The sequence below is a fragment of the Vanellus vanellus genome (assembly GCF_965231255.1).
Source record: "Vanellus vanellus genome assembly, chromosome: 1".
NCBI lineage: Eukaryota > Metazoa > Chordata > Aves > Charadriiformes > Charadriidae > Vanellus > Vanellus vanellus.
The window spans coordinates 14,252,912-14,271,591 of NC_138905.1; the positions used below are offsets into that span (position 1 = coordinate 14,252,912).

At 40.5% G+C, this 18,680-nt stretch overlaps 2 protein-coding genes across 2 annotated transcripts in view; one reads left to right on the top strand and one right to left on the bottom strand.

Moving 5' to 3' along the window:
* FBXL13 (F-box and leucine rich repeat protein 13) overlaps positions 1–6,755 on the bottom strand; it is a gene marked incomplete at both ends in the record, with an annotated part of 85,143 nt that extends 78,388 nt beyond the window's left edge. Inside the window, 2 exon segments of the mRNA XM_082496731.1 lie at positions 586–653; positions 6,717–6,755. Of these exon segments, the coding sequence (XP_082352857.1) occupies positions 586–653; positions 6,717–6,755 (107 nt within the window).
* A 915-nt stretch (positions 6,756–7,670) lies between these two features.
* On the top strand, positions 7,671–15,893 carry ARMC10 (armadillo repeat containing 10). The gene is made up of 6 exons (XM_082486278.1): positions 7,671–8,014; positions 9,279–9,424; positions 10,606–10,740; positions 12,476–12,652; positions 13,688–13,759; positions 15,034–15,893. Exons 1-6 carry the CDS (start codon positions 7,891–7,893, stop codon positions 15,286–15,288), a joined length of 909 nt encoding a protein of 302 aa, XP_082342404.1. The 5' UTR covers positions 7,671–7,890; the 3' UTR covers positions 15,289–15,893.
* The last annotated feature ends 2,787 nt before the right edge of the window (positions 15,894–18,680 follow it).

The window sequence follows — 18,680 nt, forward strand, 5'->3', positions numbered from 1 at the left end:
CCTATATAATTAGCATTATATACTTTTTGAAACAAAATAGCCCAAACTTATCTATTCTAAATGGAGGATCATTACATTTTCATACACAAGTTTATAACAGAAATCAGTGAATATATTTATTTATTGTGATTATCATATTTTAAAACATATCTATGTATTATCTCCATTTTTAAAAGGAAAAGTTGGATTACATAAAGTATGAGTTACCTAATCCCAAGCATAAAGGAAACCGAAGAAAGAGCAGAAGAGAGTGCAGATCTTTTACTTTCTGATCCAAATGCAAATTACCCTTCTTATTTCTGGGTATACTACCATATTCCTGGTAAATAGAGCTGATTAAAGTACAGAAACGTCAAAGGACTTTGTTCAGATCTGGAATAGGCAGAAACTCAGAATCCACTAGTTTTAACAAAGAATAACATTGCTGAAGAAAAATAAAGCCAAATCTAAGTTTCTAATCTCTCTTCACATTCTTCTATGAAAATGAAAACTTTTTCCTCCCCCAAAAGAACTACATAAATATTGCTTTGGTAAAATATTTTTCCTATGATGTTCCTGAGGTATTTGCAAAATGCATATATTTACCCAAAATACAGCTTCATTAAGTTTCTGCTGTAAAAGTCCCTTGCTTTGGCATATAATTCCTCAGTCATCTAAACAAATCATTTATGACATTAGGACACAAAATAGTGCTGTATTATGAATATTTAAAAATCAGGCAAAAATATGAAATCTTGTATTTTCCGTGGTAACTGGTGCAAATTAAAGTACCTATTTTAAATATAAGAATATATGCTCCAGAGGGCTGGAGCACCTCTCCTATGAGGAGAGGCTGAGTTGGGGCTGTTCAGCCTGGAGGAGAGAAGGCTCCAGGGAGACCTTATTGGGGCCTTCCAGTACCTAAAGGGGGCCTACAGGAGGGGCTTTTTACAAGGGCATGTTATAATAGGATGAGGGAGAATGGCGTTAAACTGGAAGAGGGCAGGTTCAGATTAAACATCAGGAAGAAATGTTTTACTTTGAGGGTGGTAAGGCACTGGCACAGGTTGCCCTGAGAGGCTGTTGAGGCCCCGTCCCTGGAAGTGTTCAAGGCCAGGCTGGACATGGCTTTGGGCAACCTGGTCTAGTGGGAGGTGTCCCTGTCTATGGCAGGGGGGTTGGAACTCGATGATCTTCAAGGTCCTTTCCAACTCTAAACCATTCTATGAATGTTCAAGTATAATTTTCTATGTATAGTTAGAAGTACTTTGCTACCAAATTACACTTCTGTTTTTACACAGAGAAGTTAAAGGCAAAGCTAAAGTAGCATACAAAACAGAACTAATATGTGTGCTTGAGGGAAAGCTCAATAACTGAAATTCAGCCTTTCAACCCTCATATCCACTCTTTTATTGATCAGCTGTATCCAGCAATTTAGCATATTAAACAAATACTTTAGTTACTGTTTGCAAAAATCTTTTCATGTCCCATCGGTGTGTAAAGCATTTACCACATGATTCTAACCCATATGTATTTTAATAAGCTTCTACAAAACCAAAATTGTGTAAGACTACGGGCTAAGAATATCCCTGACAAAGAAAATGTGGTTCTTTGAATATGCAAATATGCAAATAGCAATTGGACCTCAGAAAATACTGGGTTTTATCTCATTTATTCTTCTTACTCATTTATTCTTCTTACTCCTAATAAAATCTATGAGAGTTGGATGGCACACAATTAAATTTTGCCATTCAGAGTCTGCTTTGGCCTCTATAAGCTCATCACCAAAATTCTAACAATGCAATCTCACCATCCACTTATCTTTAATTTTCCCAAACCACAGCCTTTCACCTAGGCACTCTGTGGGTAAAAATACTTTTTTCATTTTCTAACATCCATATTGATTCTGACTTGACATTACTGTAATACCACTGTTTTATATAAACATAAAACTAAATTTTAAAACCAGGAAATATCTGAAGCACCTGCTACATGTTTGATGAACTGAGACAATACAAAAATATAATGGTTTACAAACTCAAATGATGCAATACTACTTTCCTTTTAAGACATGGACTCTTGCTACTATTAATGTGGATCATGGACTTGAATCCTTTTCAAGAAACATGGTGGAGGGACATGGGAAAAGGTGGCCCTAAATCAAAACCATGCTATAGATGTAGAGTAAAAACCATGCACAATATAGAGGTAAAAAAAGGCACCCTGTCAAGTGGGCCCTCACTCTGTAGAGGCAGAGAGCTGGGCAGGCAGGCAGAGGCAGCAGCCTGGGAACTTCTGCATGCTAATCAGAATACCATGTAGAAACAGAATCAGACAATAATGTAAATTGGAAGGGATCTCTGAAGGTTGTTGAATACAAGTTGTGGATGCTCCATCACTGGAAGTGTTCAAAATCGAGCTGGACAGGACTTTGGGCAACCTGATCTAGTGAAAGATATCCCTGCCTACGCCAGGGTGGTTGGACTACATGATCTCTGAAGGTTCCGTCCAACCCAAACCATTCTGTGATTCCATCAGTCTATGATTCTAAGTTAAGACCAATATGAAAAGGCAAAAAAAAATATTTTTATGCACAGACACAATGAAAGGCAACTGTCTTCAGTTTAGATACCTTGAATATTTATAACCACTAATCAAAACACACCGATTCCAACCTTAGCATCTCTACCTTCTTCACAAAAATGCAATTTGCAAGGTATATCTTGACGGTTGACTATATAAAGAAAATATTATAAATCCATCATTTATCATTTTAATTCATGAAAAAAATATAATTTTAAATAATATACAGGCAGTTAAATGGCTTTCACCACAAATTTTCCTATGGACAGATTTCCCAAAGCCAATCCCAACATTGGTCAGCTACTCCCTCTGCTGGATTACGCCAGTACGTGTCTGCCATACAAATGCCATTTTTTATTATTTCAAGTTTTATTTACTTTTTTTTTTCCTTTTTCAAACAGACACAGATAACTTTTTTTCCTTTGGATGTTCTGAAAGGCCTCCAAAACAGAAAATCCAAATTATCCAACCACATACTGGAGTGCAAGGACTCTGTTTAACATTTGAAAATTCCTTTATAAAGCTTAAATAAGGAAGGAATTGTAACACCTGGTCTTGCAATCCTCATTCATAGAATCATAGAATGGTTTAGGTTGGAAAGGACCTTGAAGATCATCGAGTTCCAACCCCCCTGCCATAGCCAGAGACACCTCCCACTAGAGGTGTACTCTTCAAGTACTCTTCAGTGATGCTTGGGCCAAAAACAATCAAACCGAATCTGTACAAGCCTGGCTATTTCTGTTAGACTTCTACAAGACTCTCAACAATCTGAAAGGGTCCATCGACAATTTTTCTCAACCTATAAATTTTGCGCATTCATACCATTAAACAACCAGAAGTATACTCACACATCAGATGATCATGAGTCACATATCATCACAACCTCTAGCTAACCAACTACCAAACAAGTATTAAAAAAAAAAAAAATCAACAAAACTGCTACAATGCAACTAAATTACCAGGCTAGAATTAAATATTTAGGTCAGGTTCTTACATGAACTGTTTCTGTTCATCAATCTGAACAGCTCATCTGTTGTTTAAAAGTTCACAAAGGTAAAGTCCTAAAATTGTGCAGCATTCAGTTTAAAGCTCAGTAACAGAAGAATCATTTTTAGCTTCCCTTCCTGTATACATTTAGCAACTGTTAAAAATACATTCATATCCACATATGTATATTCTTATTCCTTATCCATGTGAGAGCTATTGAGAATCAGCATATTCATCATCTGAAAAAAATATTTACTACTGATATCCAACAAGTTTTACAAACTCTTCAGCTGTAACATTTTTTGTCATTGAAATGATCTCAGTACACAGAGCAATAGTTTTGTTGATGTTAACAAACATTTTCTAAACAGTAACTTCCATTTATTTCCCACACCAAGTAGACAGCATGACTGGGTGGCATGGATGATGACTATCAGCTGTGCGTTAGAAAATATTCCTTAAGAGGACAAAGAGACATCCACGTCTATAAAGTTCTTCAGAGCAAAAAGTTTCAAGATCTAAGTTCTCTGCCTCAAAAATCAGGTAATCTAAATATAACATATTCATTTTTACCAAAAAAAATTCTTAACAGTGGGATATTTTCATCATTTTCTCTTACTCCTGGTCCTGGAAAAATCAACACAGCATCTACCCAATAGTAATTTATTAGAGACATAACAAGCTTTAAACATAATGATTCTCAAAAACCCCATGGGCTATCCAGAACTAGTAGATGCCTTTGAATGCAGTTTTGTTAACAACTCCTGTTGTTTTCGTGCAAACCCTCATAACGTGCAATGCTTTTTCAGAAGCACCTATTACAATCAAGAGACTGTACATTTTCCTGTTGAATATCAAAACCCCCCGAACTGAATAGGTTCCATAAAAGCTCTTTTCTTTGAAGCTTGGATAAAAGCCCTTGACCATGATTGGTTTTGATGTGTTGTAACTACTGCCTTTCCCTGCTCACCAATACTGATCTTACTGTGTCTTAATGTTTTTCATGCCCATTTGTGCTTCTTATGCGCACTTGGGCAGGGAACATCTTTTGATAAAAGTACAGCACCTAGCACAACATAATATCCTGAGTCATTACCTAGGTTTCTAAGCATTATGATGATGATGACCATTATAAGTAGTATGTGAGATCAATATACAAAAAAAAATTACCAAGAAAGATATGAATTTTGTTATTTTGATTTATTGCTACAAATGTGTATTTCCCAGCCTCATACTTCTAGTACTGAAGATGTGCTGTTCACCATATATTCAAATTACATTGTCATTTATACATTTTAACTATTCCATAACACCTTGCTTAAATGTTAATGCGTTATAAGTGATAAATATTATTATTTCATATCTACCTGCAATAAGAGACTACACCCTAAATCCAGACCCATTTGCAAAGACAGCAAAAGCCTGCCATACCCAGAAGGAGTTCTAGCAAAGTGGCAGCAGCTCAAAGCAGCAAATTAACAGTGACAACTGATGCAAAACTGTGACAAAACAGTTGTCAACTTTGCCTCTTCTGGTGACCCAGAAAGTCTGGTCTGCTGCTGCTGTTTCTGTGAGGGAAAGAGGATGAAAAGAGGAGGGTGTGTGAAACATATAATGAGGCCAGGATGGCCATGAGCTTCAGCCTTCCACTAACCCAGAGTAGAAAGCCTGGCTTCCCTCAAAGGCTTCTCTCTTCCAGCCATAACTACATTCCTCTTCCTACCACTTTAGCCTCATGGCAAAATTCATTTGGTCATACAGCAGAAAAATCTTAGGCCAGCTCTGCATCCATATTTAATATTAACATTGTAAGATTACAGCTACTAACAACAGTGGAAGCCATCATATGCATCCCATTTGCGGTATTACAGTTTGCCTTTTTATGGATACAGTTTAAAAGTAAATCTGGATGAGAACTGAAAGAGAAATCAGATAGGAATGAAAGACTCAGACACAGCAGGGAATCCCAAATTATTTGGACTCCAACTGTGTTTGGACCATGTCCAAACTACAACCTAATCACAAAAGGACTTAAGCAAATGGTCATTTTAGAACTCTATATCCTTAATTTTGAGAATGTGTATATAAATGTTCATAGGTCTCAGCTCAGCTTTGATGTTCCTTAATACAGGGACCAGTATCATCTCATTTATCTCCACACCAAGCATACTGTAACTTCATAAAGAAATTAAAATATAATAAAATGAAATAAGAAATATGGCTAGATATTGGCAAGCACCAACCTCTAAGAAACAAGAAAAAAAAATGAGAAAAAGATCTTACACAGGCTAATTTTTAATTGGTTCTTTCTTTTAAGAAACTCCCTTTAATCTTAACCTTAATTTTTTCATTTTTAGTTATTAAATTAATGCCACTGTTGCTATAAAAGTATTTATAACTTTTGCTTGGAAATGTAAATATGAGCTATTTTTGAAGTGCTAAATCAAGAAATACACCTCACACAGATACATCTTATCTTTTGTTTTTCTGTGCTTAAAAAAACCTGAGACTGATCACGAAACATACTCTCAGGAGAGGTACTCAGTCTGCGTGGCAGTGCTGCTCTATAATTAGTCTAATTGGCTCAAGATTTCTTTATTAATGTTTCCATGGAAATCCTGGCTGTAATAGCTGCTTGCAAACGGGGTCTATTTTGGGTAGCTTAAAAGTATCAGGATGTCTTTTAAACTTGTATTTGTGCATTGTGCCTTTGTTTTAAGGAAACTGAAAAACAGCTGCTGCAGATTTTGAAACAGGCAGGGGTGAATGTGACAGAAATAAACAGGGAGGAAAACAAAGAAATACAGAGAATCGGGTAAGAATCCCACCAACTCTGCCTTCCCCCCAGTCCTTCACAATGTGACCAGCAGTTCTAGTCTCTAACATTTCATCTGTTTGTTTACTCCTGTGCCAATAAATAATCTACCAACATCTAAAATGTGGTCCACCACCATCTTTACCTCTGACAGGCCATAAAAAAACCCTCAGCCCTCAAAAGGGAGGGAAGTATCCAGCCGCTGCACGTGTCGAAGTTTCTAGATGAAATCTGGCACTTCTGTAATTAAAAAACTCAAGCAAATGTAGGGAAGATGTCAATGCAGTTCACTGCATTTGCCTTCACTTCAGTCATCGTTTGAGTTTAAATGTGGATTAAGAAGCAGGATTACCTTGTTCCCTCTTGTTCCTATTTTTAAAGCTTTCCCCATGGCTTGAAGCAAGCTATTAAACAGGAGCGGAGCTCGAACGCACCCCACGAGAGCAGAGCAGCGTTATGGGTCTCAAACACCCTGTCCAACGCTGAGGGACCCAACCAGCCGGTACCGGGGCACTGCGGACGGGTAACGGGGGATCCCCGGGAGAAGGGGGATCGCCTCCCTCCCACGGATACTACCAGGGGAGTCTGCGGCCCCACCGTCCGGGCGGCGGAGGGTCCGGTGCTGCTGAGAGGGCTTCTTCCCTCCCCCCGCCGGGCGACGCAGGGGCTGCCATTGCGCAGGCCCAGCCCGCCACACTCGGGACGGCCTTTCCCGCCCGCCCGCGGCGGCGCCTGCGCAGAAAGCGGGGCTGCAGGCGCCGGGGGGGTGTGTGTGAGGCTCCCGGGCGGGGAAGGGAGGTGGTCGCGGCGGGGTCTGCTGCCGTGACTTCGTAGGCGTTGAGGAGGTTATGGTGGCTTAAGTAAGCTCGGGGTGGGGGTGCTGAGGGACGCCATGGCGGCGCTGGGCCCAGCAGCGGCCGTGGTCGCGTAGCAACGGGCTCCGCGGCCTGGAGCTGCCCGGGCCGAGGCGCCCTGAGGTCACCGCGGCCGCCTTGCGCGGCACCGTCCGGCGGCTGCGACGGGCAACCGGTCCCTGTCCCTGTCCCGCGGGCAGCTGCGCGCCCCGGCTTGCTCCCCACCGGGCGGGGCAAGGAGAGCTGGCGAGGTTTCCCTGTTCTGAGGGGCAGAGAGGAGCGTCTATCTCTCCTGCTCCGAGTGGTCCCAGAGAGCCCTGCCGGCCCTCCCGGTGCACAAGTTGCGGCTCTCCGCCCCAGCCCCATGCACCGCCGACCTAAGCAGTACCGGGACGGGTGCAGCCGGTGCTGCCCTGCAGCAGCCCTCCGGGAGGAGAGCCGGTTTGGGTGCGTGGTGCGGGGGTTCAGACGGGGGGGGGAACCCCAGCAGGCTGAGGGAAACACACATCTCTCGTTCCCCCTTGCACCACCCGGAGCCGCCGGCGCGGCACGCTGGGGGTCCCTCGGACGGGCAGAGCCGCGGGACAGGAGGGCTGGGGGGGCCCGGAGCGGAGCCGCGCCGGATGGGGCGGTGGCTTCCGCGGGCCGTCGGCGCGGCAGCGGCCGAGGGAAATGGGGGAGCCGCGGAGGGCGGCGGCGGCTATCGTGCTGGGGGCGGGCGTCTGCTACTGCCTGTGGCGGCTGGCGGCGAGGAGGCGGCGGGCTGCGGCCAGGGCCTCCCAGGGCCCGCCGGCAGGTGAGGCGCGGGGCTGCAGGCCGAGGGGCCGGTGAAGGCGGAGGAGGGGGTTCCCGGGGACCGGGAGGGAGGTCCCGGGCCCCGGGGGGGTCCCGCTGCCCGCGCCCCTGGAGCGCAGCTCCGCGCTGTGCCCGCCTGCGGCCCCGGGGGATGGTCTGCGCCCTGTGTGAGGGGTGCACAGTACGGCTTACCGGCCCTCTGGTAGCCATGCGACGGCTTTGGAGGACTCCAGAGCGTGTTTGGCTTTTAGAAAAGCCTAATTTATTTTTTTAAAGTCGCCTGAAGTGAACGTCTAGTCGGTGCGTTTACTTAATGGGCTGATTTGTTGTTCTGTTATTGAAGTTATTCGTGTTTCCCCTATAATTCAAAGCTAAACGAAGTGTTTAGACGAGGATGAGATGAGGATAAAAAGCAATTTTTGTTTTTCAAGCTAGCTCTTGGATTATCATAATTAACTTTGACCTCATCCTCCCCCCCTTTCCCCCCAAAGAATCCTGTGGTGTTTGCCTGGTGAGATGGTGACAGCAAATATGTGGAATTATAAAAGACTGGTTACCTTCTCAAAAGTCATCTTGAGTCATCTCTGACTGGTCCAGTAGTCATAAATTGGGTCTCCAGTCTATTCATCTAGCTTAATAGCTCTGCCTCCAACCTGGCTGAAAATGGTCTTTGATGGCATTTGTGTCACCCTTTTATGAAAGCCAGGTACTCCATAACATCGTCCTGACTCAGAAACAGCCTTCCTCAGTTGGTTGAGTGATGCCATGATCGGCAGTGCTCTTAACATTGTGGCTGTTTCATTGTCAAAGGACCTCAGGGTACTAGTAAAATGTCATTATCATAATTTCTGGAAGTAGTAGTCCACAAGTCGGAAGTTCTGTTTTCTTACAGTGTGTAGACAGGCTTCCATATTTCAGGGAACACAAAGAAAAAAATTAACATGTTAGTGAATATTCCTAATCATTTGAAGGGGAGGTTTGCTGTTGGTTAACTGAAGAGTAACGTACCTCAAGCTCTCGTTATGTATTCCTTTTATTTTCTGCTTTGGAAAGAGGTAGTCAGGGGACTCAGGAAAAAGGACAGAAGTCTGGCTGTTGTAAAACACAGTCTTTTTGCTATAATATGATGGTTGGGGACAATCAAACTTAGAACAAAGCATCCTACAACTGAGAACTAAACCTCAGCTTTGTAAAAAATGTTAAGTGGCAACTAAGTGAAATATCTCAAACTTGGTATCAAGTATTTCATTTTTAAACCCTGACAGACAACAGTCCTCCAGCATCAACCCATACCATGGATGCGGATGCCCTACAGAAGCTTATTCATTTGCTGCAGGCCACAGATGATCCATTAATTCAAGAGCAAGCTTTAATCACTCTCAGCAACAGTGCTGCCTTCTCTGTAAATCAAGTAAGTATTGTTCTGCAGAAAACAACAGTGTTTCAATACAAGTCAGTATGGAAGATGAGAGGTGCCATTTTGCTGAAGAGTGACACAGGACTGAGAGCTAGGGTAACTTGTGTTCTAAAATGCATTTTGTGTCTATGCCTTAATTTCTGCTAGCCCAAGAAATATAATTCACTAGCTTCACAGAATTTATGTAAGCTTAATGTTTGTACAACTTAAAATATAGAACTCTGTACAGACTTTAATAGGGCTGTAAATATATCTTCTGTTGTTTACAGTTTTGTAATGTTAACGAAAGGGTTGAACTGGAGAAGGGTTAAATGCTTTCAGGATCAGATCTGAAATTTACTGAGATAATTTAAACTGATTTTTTATCTTTACAAAGTTGGATGCCATTTACATCTCAGCAACTTTCCAACTATCTGCATCTTTTCAAATCAATTGGAAATATGATGCAGAAAAACTTTGAGCTGGATGAGACTTTCATGCCTTTCTAAAGGTTTAACCTATGACCCCACCCTTTTTTTGGGTTTTGTTTTGTTTTGTTTTTTTTTTTCCCTTTTTGTATGGTATATATGACAGCTGTCTATTCTGGCTTCTCAAAACTGTTTTCTTAATATAAATCTCTCAGAACAGAATGTAACTGAATCTAAAGGCGCATTGGCCCATTTTTTATTTTCTTGAAAACAGTAATTTTTTTTTTCCCCACAATGGTTAGAGTCTAAGTGAGAAAGATTAGAAATTGGAAAGAAAGATAAAGTTTTAGAACTTCTACTTGTAATAATATCAAGCTGAATCTTGAAATTCTGTTCTGTTCAGTCAGGACTTTTAGGGACTGTGACCTGGCTCAGATATTTTATAAACTCATTATACAATAATTACCTTTTATTCTTGAAAATCTAAAATGCTTTAAGCATGCCTTGCAGGCCAGATCTTAGAAGTAAAGGTACTGTGGCATTGTCAAATAATGTCAAATAATACTTTGGCCCTAAGAAGGACTATGCTTAATTTCAGTGGAAGCAATAAAACAATATCTGCTAACACTCTCTCTTTAAACAGTGCAGTCTGTTCTGGAAGTCTTCATTTTGCATTCCATTTGTGTTAAAATGGAAACTTCCAGGAAAGCCTTCAGCATTTAATTTAATTTTTTAATAGTCTTATTAAATATCTGTTTTGTATTTCAGGATATAATCCGAAATTTGGATGGCCTTTCTATTATTGGAGGAATGCTCTCAGATTGTGTTCCCAAAGTTAAAGAAAAAGCACTAAATGCACTTAATAATTTGAGTATGAATACTAAAAATCAGGAAGAGATACAGGTAAGTTTCTTAAAGGGAAAAATCAAAGTTTTAATTGAGACACAGGAGGTAGTACAGGGCTTTCAGCATGTTTATCATATACAAGCCAGGATGCCAAAATGTTTTGGTGACATACGAGTCAGCAGATCTGGGTGATCTGTGCATCCCAAGGTCAAAAGTATAACTTAAAAATGTACTGCATCACTGGCACTTCCTTTTTGTAAAAGACAGGAAACTAGGCAGTTTGTGTTCAGCTTTCACCAAATGCTATTAAACAGAGATTGTGCTGCTAAGTTTATAGTAAAATTATGTGAGGCAAGATGATTTCCAAACATGTCTAGAACATCAGTAGTGGTTGTTTAATAGGATAGAATTCAGACTGAACTTACCATGACTCCTTAGACAAGGGAGGAGAAAACAGTAATTGATCCCCTGGGTTTGTATGACACCAGTTTTTCAGGGTGATATTTTCATCTTAAAAGAATAGTGTGTAAAAGTGAAAAGTCCTGCTTCTAAATATAGTAGATGCTATGGATGTGAAAGGACCAGCCATCAAAAAAGCATCCACTTTTGACATGAGATTAATCAATAGATCAAGACATGTCCAAGCAGTGAGCTGATGCAGATTTGAAGATTTTTTACTATTTTTTTCATTAGCTTAATAAAAAAGCAGTTTGACTGTACGTGGTAGTTTCCAGCATCTTTAGCACTGAGCAACTTCTTTTAAAGTAGTGCTTGCCAACAGCAAATATTTATATAAGCATCTAGGTAGAAAACTACTCTTTTAGTAAAGGCAAAGTAATTATTTTCTTAGTTAGGACTCCAAGATCCATTGTATACTTTCATCCAGAAGAAAATTTGGTAAAAGGTAGTTGTTAATGTCAGTTGTCATCACTGTTCCTGATGTGAATGGGCCACATGGTTGGAAGAAAGGATTTCATTCCAAGGCTTGTCCTTAGCTTGTTCTCAACATTTAAGATGACATTGGTTGCTGTAATTGATTTTTTTAAATAACTTCTTAAAGCAAGTGTTTTGTTTCTGAGATGGAGTCAAAGCAATTTGGGTTTTCAGAGCAATTTATGCTTCAGAAAGGTTAGTGAGCATAACTCTGTAATGTCTGCTTCTATCATGCCAATAGAATGTTTGAATATATTCAAAATAAAAAAAAAGTCAGAAGGGCAATGAAGCTGGTGAGGGGTCTGGAGAATAAGTCTTATGAGGAGCCGCTGAGGGAACTGGGGTTGTTTCACCTGGAGAAAAGGAGGCTGAGGGGAGACCTTATCGCTCTCTATAACTACATGAAAGGAGGTTGTAGAGAGGTGGGAGTTGGTCTCTTCTCCCAAATAGGACAAGAGGAAATGGCCTCATGTTATGCCAGGGGAGGTTTAGCTTGGATATTAGGGAGAAGTTCTTCACTGAAAGGGTTGTTAAGCATTGGAACAGACTGTCAAGGGAAGTGGTGGGTCACCATCCCTGGAGGTATTTAAAAGATGGGTAGATGTGGTGTGGGACATGGTTTACTGGTGGTTTTGGCAGTGTTAGGTTGATGGTTGGACTTGATGATCTTCAAGGTCCCTTCCAATCTAGACAATTCTATGATTGTTTCAAACATCCTTGATCAGGTTAAGTATTCAGCCAGCAGTGTTCAAGAGGTACTTACGCTACTGTGGGTAGGCCACTGATACTATTTGTAAATAGAAAATCTGGTTATATCAAAAACTATCCTCGCTTTTTATCTCCTTCCTTTTTTCCCCAGGTGTATATTACGCAAGTTTGTAAGAACATTGAGTCAGCTCCCCTGAATTCTGATCTGCAGCTAGCTGGACTCCGATTGTTGACAAATATGTCTGTTACCAGTGACTACCACCATAAGATGATAAACTCAATTCCGTGCTTTCTTCGTTTGCTTTCAGAAGGAACTGAAAGGACACAGGTACGGGGTAGTGTATTGTTACAAACCAATTATGAAGCTGCTTTACTTGCCTCATTTTTACTGTTTTTGTAAATTGTTTAGACTGTGCTTCGAAAATCAAATATTCATTAATGATAGCAGATAGTGCGTAAAATCTGTAAATTCAGAAAGAGGGGAGGAAGGGAATCTTGGTAGTGGAACCATTGGGCTAGAGCTCTACCGAAGCAGTGCCGTATGCACTGCTATTGTCGTATGCCTTTGCTATCGCAATTCCAGAATTCTCTTCTGCTTGCTAAACATTGCTACTGCATCACAGAGAAAGGAGAATCTGCGTGTGAAGGGCTTCACTGATGCATGAATCTCTCTAGGGAAACATGCCAAGCAGTGATAACCTAAGTTATGGATTTCTGTTCACTTATGCTTATTACATCTCTTGCAACCCTAATGACTGCAATGGGAAATTGTGCTTATTTGTGAATTAGTGACACTGAAAGAGAAAAGCTTCAAATGGGGACCAAATTCAGCATTTATTCAAGATGTCACAGTACCATCAATATCAACATATTCAGTTGCTCTATCAGACCAAAAACAGTTTCCAAAACACAAATTTCCACCAAACTTAGCAGACCTATTTTACTTAAGTACAATAAGCAGCATTTGGCCTTTTCCTAGTGTTTAGTTAAAGGATTAGTGGCACAAGGTCCAGGCGAGTACAGAGGTGTATTTCGATATGCTTCTGATCACATTTTAAATACAGTACTTAACTATCCTCTGTATATTTTAAAAATATTCTGTATTTTGCCTACGAGTTGTTTATAGATCTTGCCTTATTTTGATGTTTAAGTTAAACTAAATTTGATTCTAAAATGTCTGTATTGTTTCTCAAATGTACATACGTGCTAGTGACTCCATAAGCTCTGTATTTTCCTGAAGTGTGCAACTCAAGATGTTAGTTGACCCATTCTACCTTTTCCTCCGAGTCAATTATTGATGCCTGTTACCGCTGTACTTACTGGTTTTGGAGCTTGTAATGAACTTCTATGTTCCTCATTTCAGATTCAGGTTTTGAAAGTACTTGTGAACTTATCTGCAAACCCAGCCATGACGAGACATCTTCTCAGAGCTCAAGTAAGGTTCTTGCTGTTTCATTACAGTTTTAGCATTTATACATATCTATGTGTGTAGATATGTGCATGCATTAGAATAATTTTAATGTATTAGAAGTATATATGCAACTCCAGAGTAAAATTCTAGGCAGTACCTGGTTAAAGTCAGTATCTAGACGTGTACGTTCTTTCACAGGCTAGCTTTCTTCCAGAGTGCAGTGTAATACAGATACTGTACTTGCAGAGGGGGAGTCACAGGGCCCCTGCACTTGAAGACAGTTGGTCATACTTCCTGTGTACCATTCTAAATAATCAGTGACAACTCACAGAAGCCTGTTCTCACCTTCCCTTTCCACCAAAGTAGTACTACAAACTTTTGTGTGTAATATATATAAGGTACCCTGATAAGTTTCAAAAACAAACCCAAAACCTCATTGCCAGACATGCAGTCAGTATATAGATTGAAGACCAGGTGCAAACATCAAATACAACCAGTACTGTAAATGATCCTTCTCAACAGCCGTTTCTATAGCTAACACACTGTACCTAAAAAGACAAAATTCCACTGAAATCCCCACCTCTTTACTGAAATGCAGCCATAAAACTGTTGTCTCTGAGCCCTATAAGTGAACTTTCTCTGTGCATTTACTCATGTCTTCGTAGAAAACTTTATCTGACATTTGCTATTGCCGGCCTTGGCATACAGGTTTGTTTCAGTTATACCCTTTCCTCACACCAAAACAAAGAGTCAGGGTGCTGCATCCTCCTCCCCCTCCCCAAAGTAAGTTTCCTAAAACATGCAGTCGCTTTTATTTTTGAGCCACCTGCCACATGCAAAGCTAGTCTAGATACCACCGGCTTTTCATTATTAAAACAAGGGTAGGGTAGCTAAACAGTCAGTTCTCTGTTAAAAGTGTAACCTTTTCTCATTTATCAGGTGTGCTAACATAAAGACATTGAGATCACTGCAGAGGGCAAAAGCAACATTATTGAGAAGGAAAGCAGACCCTCTCTTCCAAATGGGAATTTTCCAGCCAGCCACATTTTGGAGACTGAATGTACAAAGCATTTATTAGTCTGTGATGTACAAGCCAGTCTTTTCTGAAGAGGAAATGTGTGTGCTGTGCAAGTTTCTGGCATGCTTTCACAGCATATAGAGTTCTGGTATTTCATAGGGTTTCTGTTTCAGATGGCTCAGCTGCAGATATTTTTTTTCCATTTCTTTTAAGTTAGATTTAGTTACATGTAGTTACTGCTGTTGACTAAGTATGTTTTTTTTTTTCTTGAATATCTTAGATGCCGTCATTGCTGTTAATTTTTGACAACTGTATAACCAGAGATATTCTGGTTAGAGCCCTGGCATTTGCAGCAAACTTGAAAAAGAATGTGAACAATGAAGATGGCACCACGATTCAGGACCAATACAGCGAAGATTCAATTTTCTTTACACTCTGCAGGGACTCTACCCCATTCGCTCAGAAACTGGCATCTTTGTTGCATCACCCTGATACAGAAGTGAAAGAGCAAGTTGTGAGAATATTAACACAATAGTGATATTTTTTTAAAAAATAGACTGACTTGGTGAAAATAATCTTAGGAATACTATGCTAAAAAAAAAATGCAACAAGCAAACAATAAAACAACTAAAAAATACTGAACAATACCATATTATTCGGTACAAATCAGTTACTACAAAAGAGAATGCAGTGTGTTTAATGTAGAGACCATAACATTATTATTTTCTTTTTTACAAGCAAGATAAAAGCAATAGCTTAATTAGTACCGAGAAACCACTGTACAGCTGGTACATGTACTCAAAGAGGGAGGAATAGTTTAAAACATTAAAACTTTCATATGTGCAGTAAACATTTTAAATGGATGACTAAAGTGAATCAAAATATTCTTCTCAATGTCATGAAGAACTTTTGTTGCCTTAAGTATTTACAGCTGTTGAATAAATACCTCTGTAGAATGGTGCATTAAAGATTTAGCAATTAGAGATTAGGCATTTACATTTCATTAATCTAATATCTACTACATGGATACAGGCACATCTTAGAAAATATTAGATAAAAACAATACCAAACTACCATTGGCTTCCTACAGAATTAGTATTTTCAATGAAAACTGCATATTAAAATTATCCAGCCTATGTTTTTTCACCATACCTGCATGGAATATATTCTAAAACTGCATTCTCGTGTGCTTAGTATATCCATTCCATTTAATCAGACTGCAGTGCAGTTAACACAACCATGCAAGGTTTCTACACTTGGAAAAAAATAAAAAGGATTTTATCTTGCCTTAAAATTGTGACTTCAAGGAAAGCATACATATTTTTCAAAATGTGTATTATGAATCAAACATTACCGCACAGTGGATAAGAAATTGGCTGAATGGTCACACTCAAAGAGCTGTGGTCAACAGTTCGATGTCCAAGTGGCGACCAGTAATGTACCAGGGGTTGGTACTGGCACCGGTGCTGTTTAACATCTCTGTTGGTCACGTGGATATTGGGGTTGAGTGCACCCTCAGCAAGTTTGCCAAAGAAACCAAGCTGTGTGGAGCAGTTGACACGCTGGAGGGAAGGGATGCTATCCAGAGGGACCTGGACAGGCTGGAGAGGTGGGCCTGTGCAAACCTCATGAAGTTCAACAAGGTGCAAGGTTCTGTACGTGGGTCAGGACAATCCCATGCATAAATACAGGCTGGGTGGAGAATGAATTGAGGACAGCCCTGAGGAGAAGGACTTGGGGGTGTTGGTGGATGAGAAGCTCAACATGAGCCAGCAGTGTACACTCATAGCCCAGAAGGCCAACCGTATCCTGGGCCACGTCAAAAGAAGCATGGCCAGCAGGTTGAGGGAGGTGATTCTGCCCCTCTGCTCTGGTGAGATGCCACCCGGAGTACTGCGTCCAGCTCTGGGGCCTCCAATATAAGAAGGACATGGACCTGTTGGAGCGATTCCAGAGGGCCACAAAGATGATCAGAGGGATGGAGCACCTCTCCTATGAGGACAGGCTGAGAGTTGGGGTTGTTCAGCCTGAAGAAGAGAAGGCTCTGGGAAGACCTTACAGTGGCCTTCCAGTACCTAAAGGGTGCCTACAGGAAAGCTGGGGAGGGACTTTTTATAAGGGCATGTATTGATAGGACGAGGGGTAACGGCTTCAAGCTGGAAACGTGTAGATATAGATTAGGTATTAGGAAGAAATTTTTCACTCTAAGGGTGGTGAGGCACTGGAACAAATTGCCTGGGAAAGTTGTGGATCCCCCATCTGTGAAAGTGTTCAAGGCCAGGCTGGATGGGGCTTTGAGCAACCTGGTCTAGTGGGAGGTGTCCCTGCCCATGGCAGGGTGGTTGGAACAAGATGATCTTTGAGGTCCTCTCCAACCTAAACCATTCTATGATTATCTGCAACTGCAATTTAACTTCTCATCTTTATAAAAAAAGTATACAAATGCAACATCATACACATTTTTACAAAAGCTTCCTGTTCTGTAGCAGCCCTCAAGCCTGCTTTCCTTGGAGGGCTTTACTTCTTTTTCTCTCCAACTGGAACATCATCAAAATAAATGCTTCTGTTGAGTTAGCCCCCATGAAGTTTTAGTCATCAATCCAGCATTAATTTAAAATTAAGTGGAATACACATAAACATCATTGTAAAAGAACTTGAAGGCAGTTTCACTGACGAACATACAACATACTAGGAAACACTTCATACTAGAATGTGACAGCTAAATCTTCCTGAACACTGCATTACAGAGAAAGTAAAAACAGTGTCAGGTTTAAAGGCTAGAAACAAGTCTTCCACCTTCTACCATTTTTAAGAGACCTTTATTACCTAAACTGTTACCAGATGCTTCATCTTGCTAAGTTAATGTACCCACTCTGCTCTTAATAAAATATTGCTCTCTTCTCTTTCTGTAATTCAATAGGTATTTTATTTATTTTTGGCATATGACTTTGCAAATAGCTAAAACTGCAAGAAAAATGTGACCTTGAAAATACAACATATCTATGCCCTGATCAATACAGGCGTAAAGCTATATCTAATTTATCTACATAGGTAGTTTTAACTTATCAGGAATACAATTAAGGCAGAAATAGAAGTTGGCACAATTCCCAGTCAGAACCCTGACAATGGCTTCATTGACAATGAACTTCCCTTTCTCCTTCCCACTGCTCCAGAAACACAGTTCATTTTGTAATAAGCAAGTTACATTACAATCACTTAATATTTTCCTACTTTTTGTAGCTTTATTTTTTTTCTGCTTCTGTACATAACAAAGAAAAAGAAAGGCTAGATCAGACACTAAGAGTTTACCAATTGCACCTTCCTCTTCTAACAAGAACTTAGACTGATCTGTTCTAGGTATATCTGATATATATGTTTTCTTAAGCTCAACAACAGAGATGCCTCAATGTTCCTCTCTATGTTCTTCAACCTCAAAATAAGTTTTTCAAATAGCATCTTTTTGATAATTAAAGTTGATCCCTTATCCTTTTCTTTGATAGCTGACAGAAACCAGTGACCATTGTCCCCTTTTTTAAAAACACATAAACACTTGTTACTATGTTGTATCAGTCTTTTTCTGGCCTAGAAAGACCTATTTTTAAATGCTTTCTTCATAAACAATGCTATTGAGGTGTTCTGAAATCATGCAAGGCTCTCCAAAGTGTCTTCATGCAAGTGTGTCTGATTTTTTTTATCCTACATCCTAGATGGGATCTTATCTGCACCAAGCAAAGTGTAACAGTCACCATTCTACATATAAATGCTGTGAATTAATAGATCCCAAACAAAACATATGCCAAGTGCAAGGTCCTACATCTAGGTTGGGGCAATCCCAAGCACAAATACAGGCTCGGCAGGGAATGACTGGAGACCAGCCCTGAGAAGAAGGACCTGGGGGTGCTGATTGATGAGAAGCTCAACATGAGC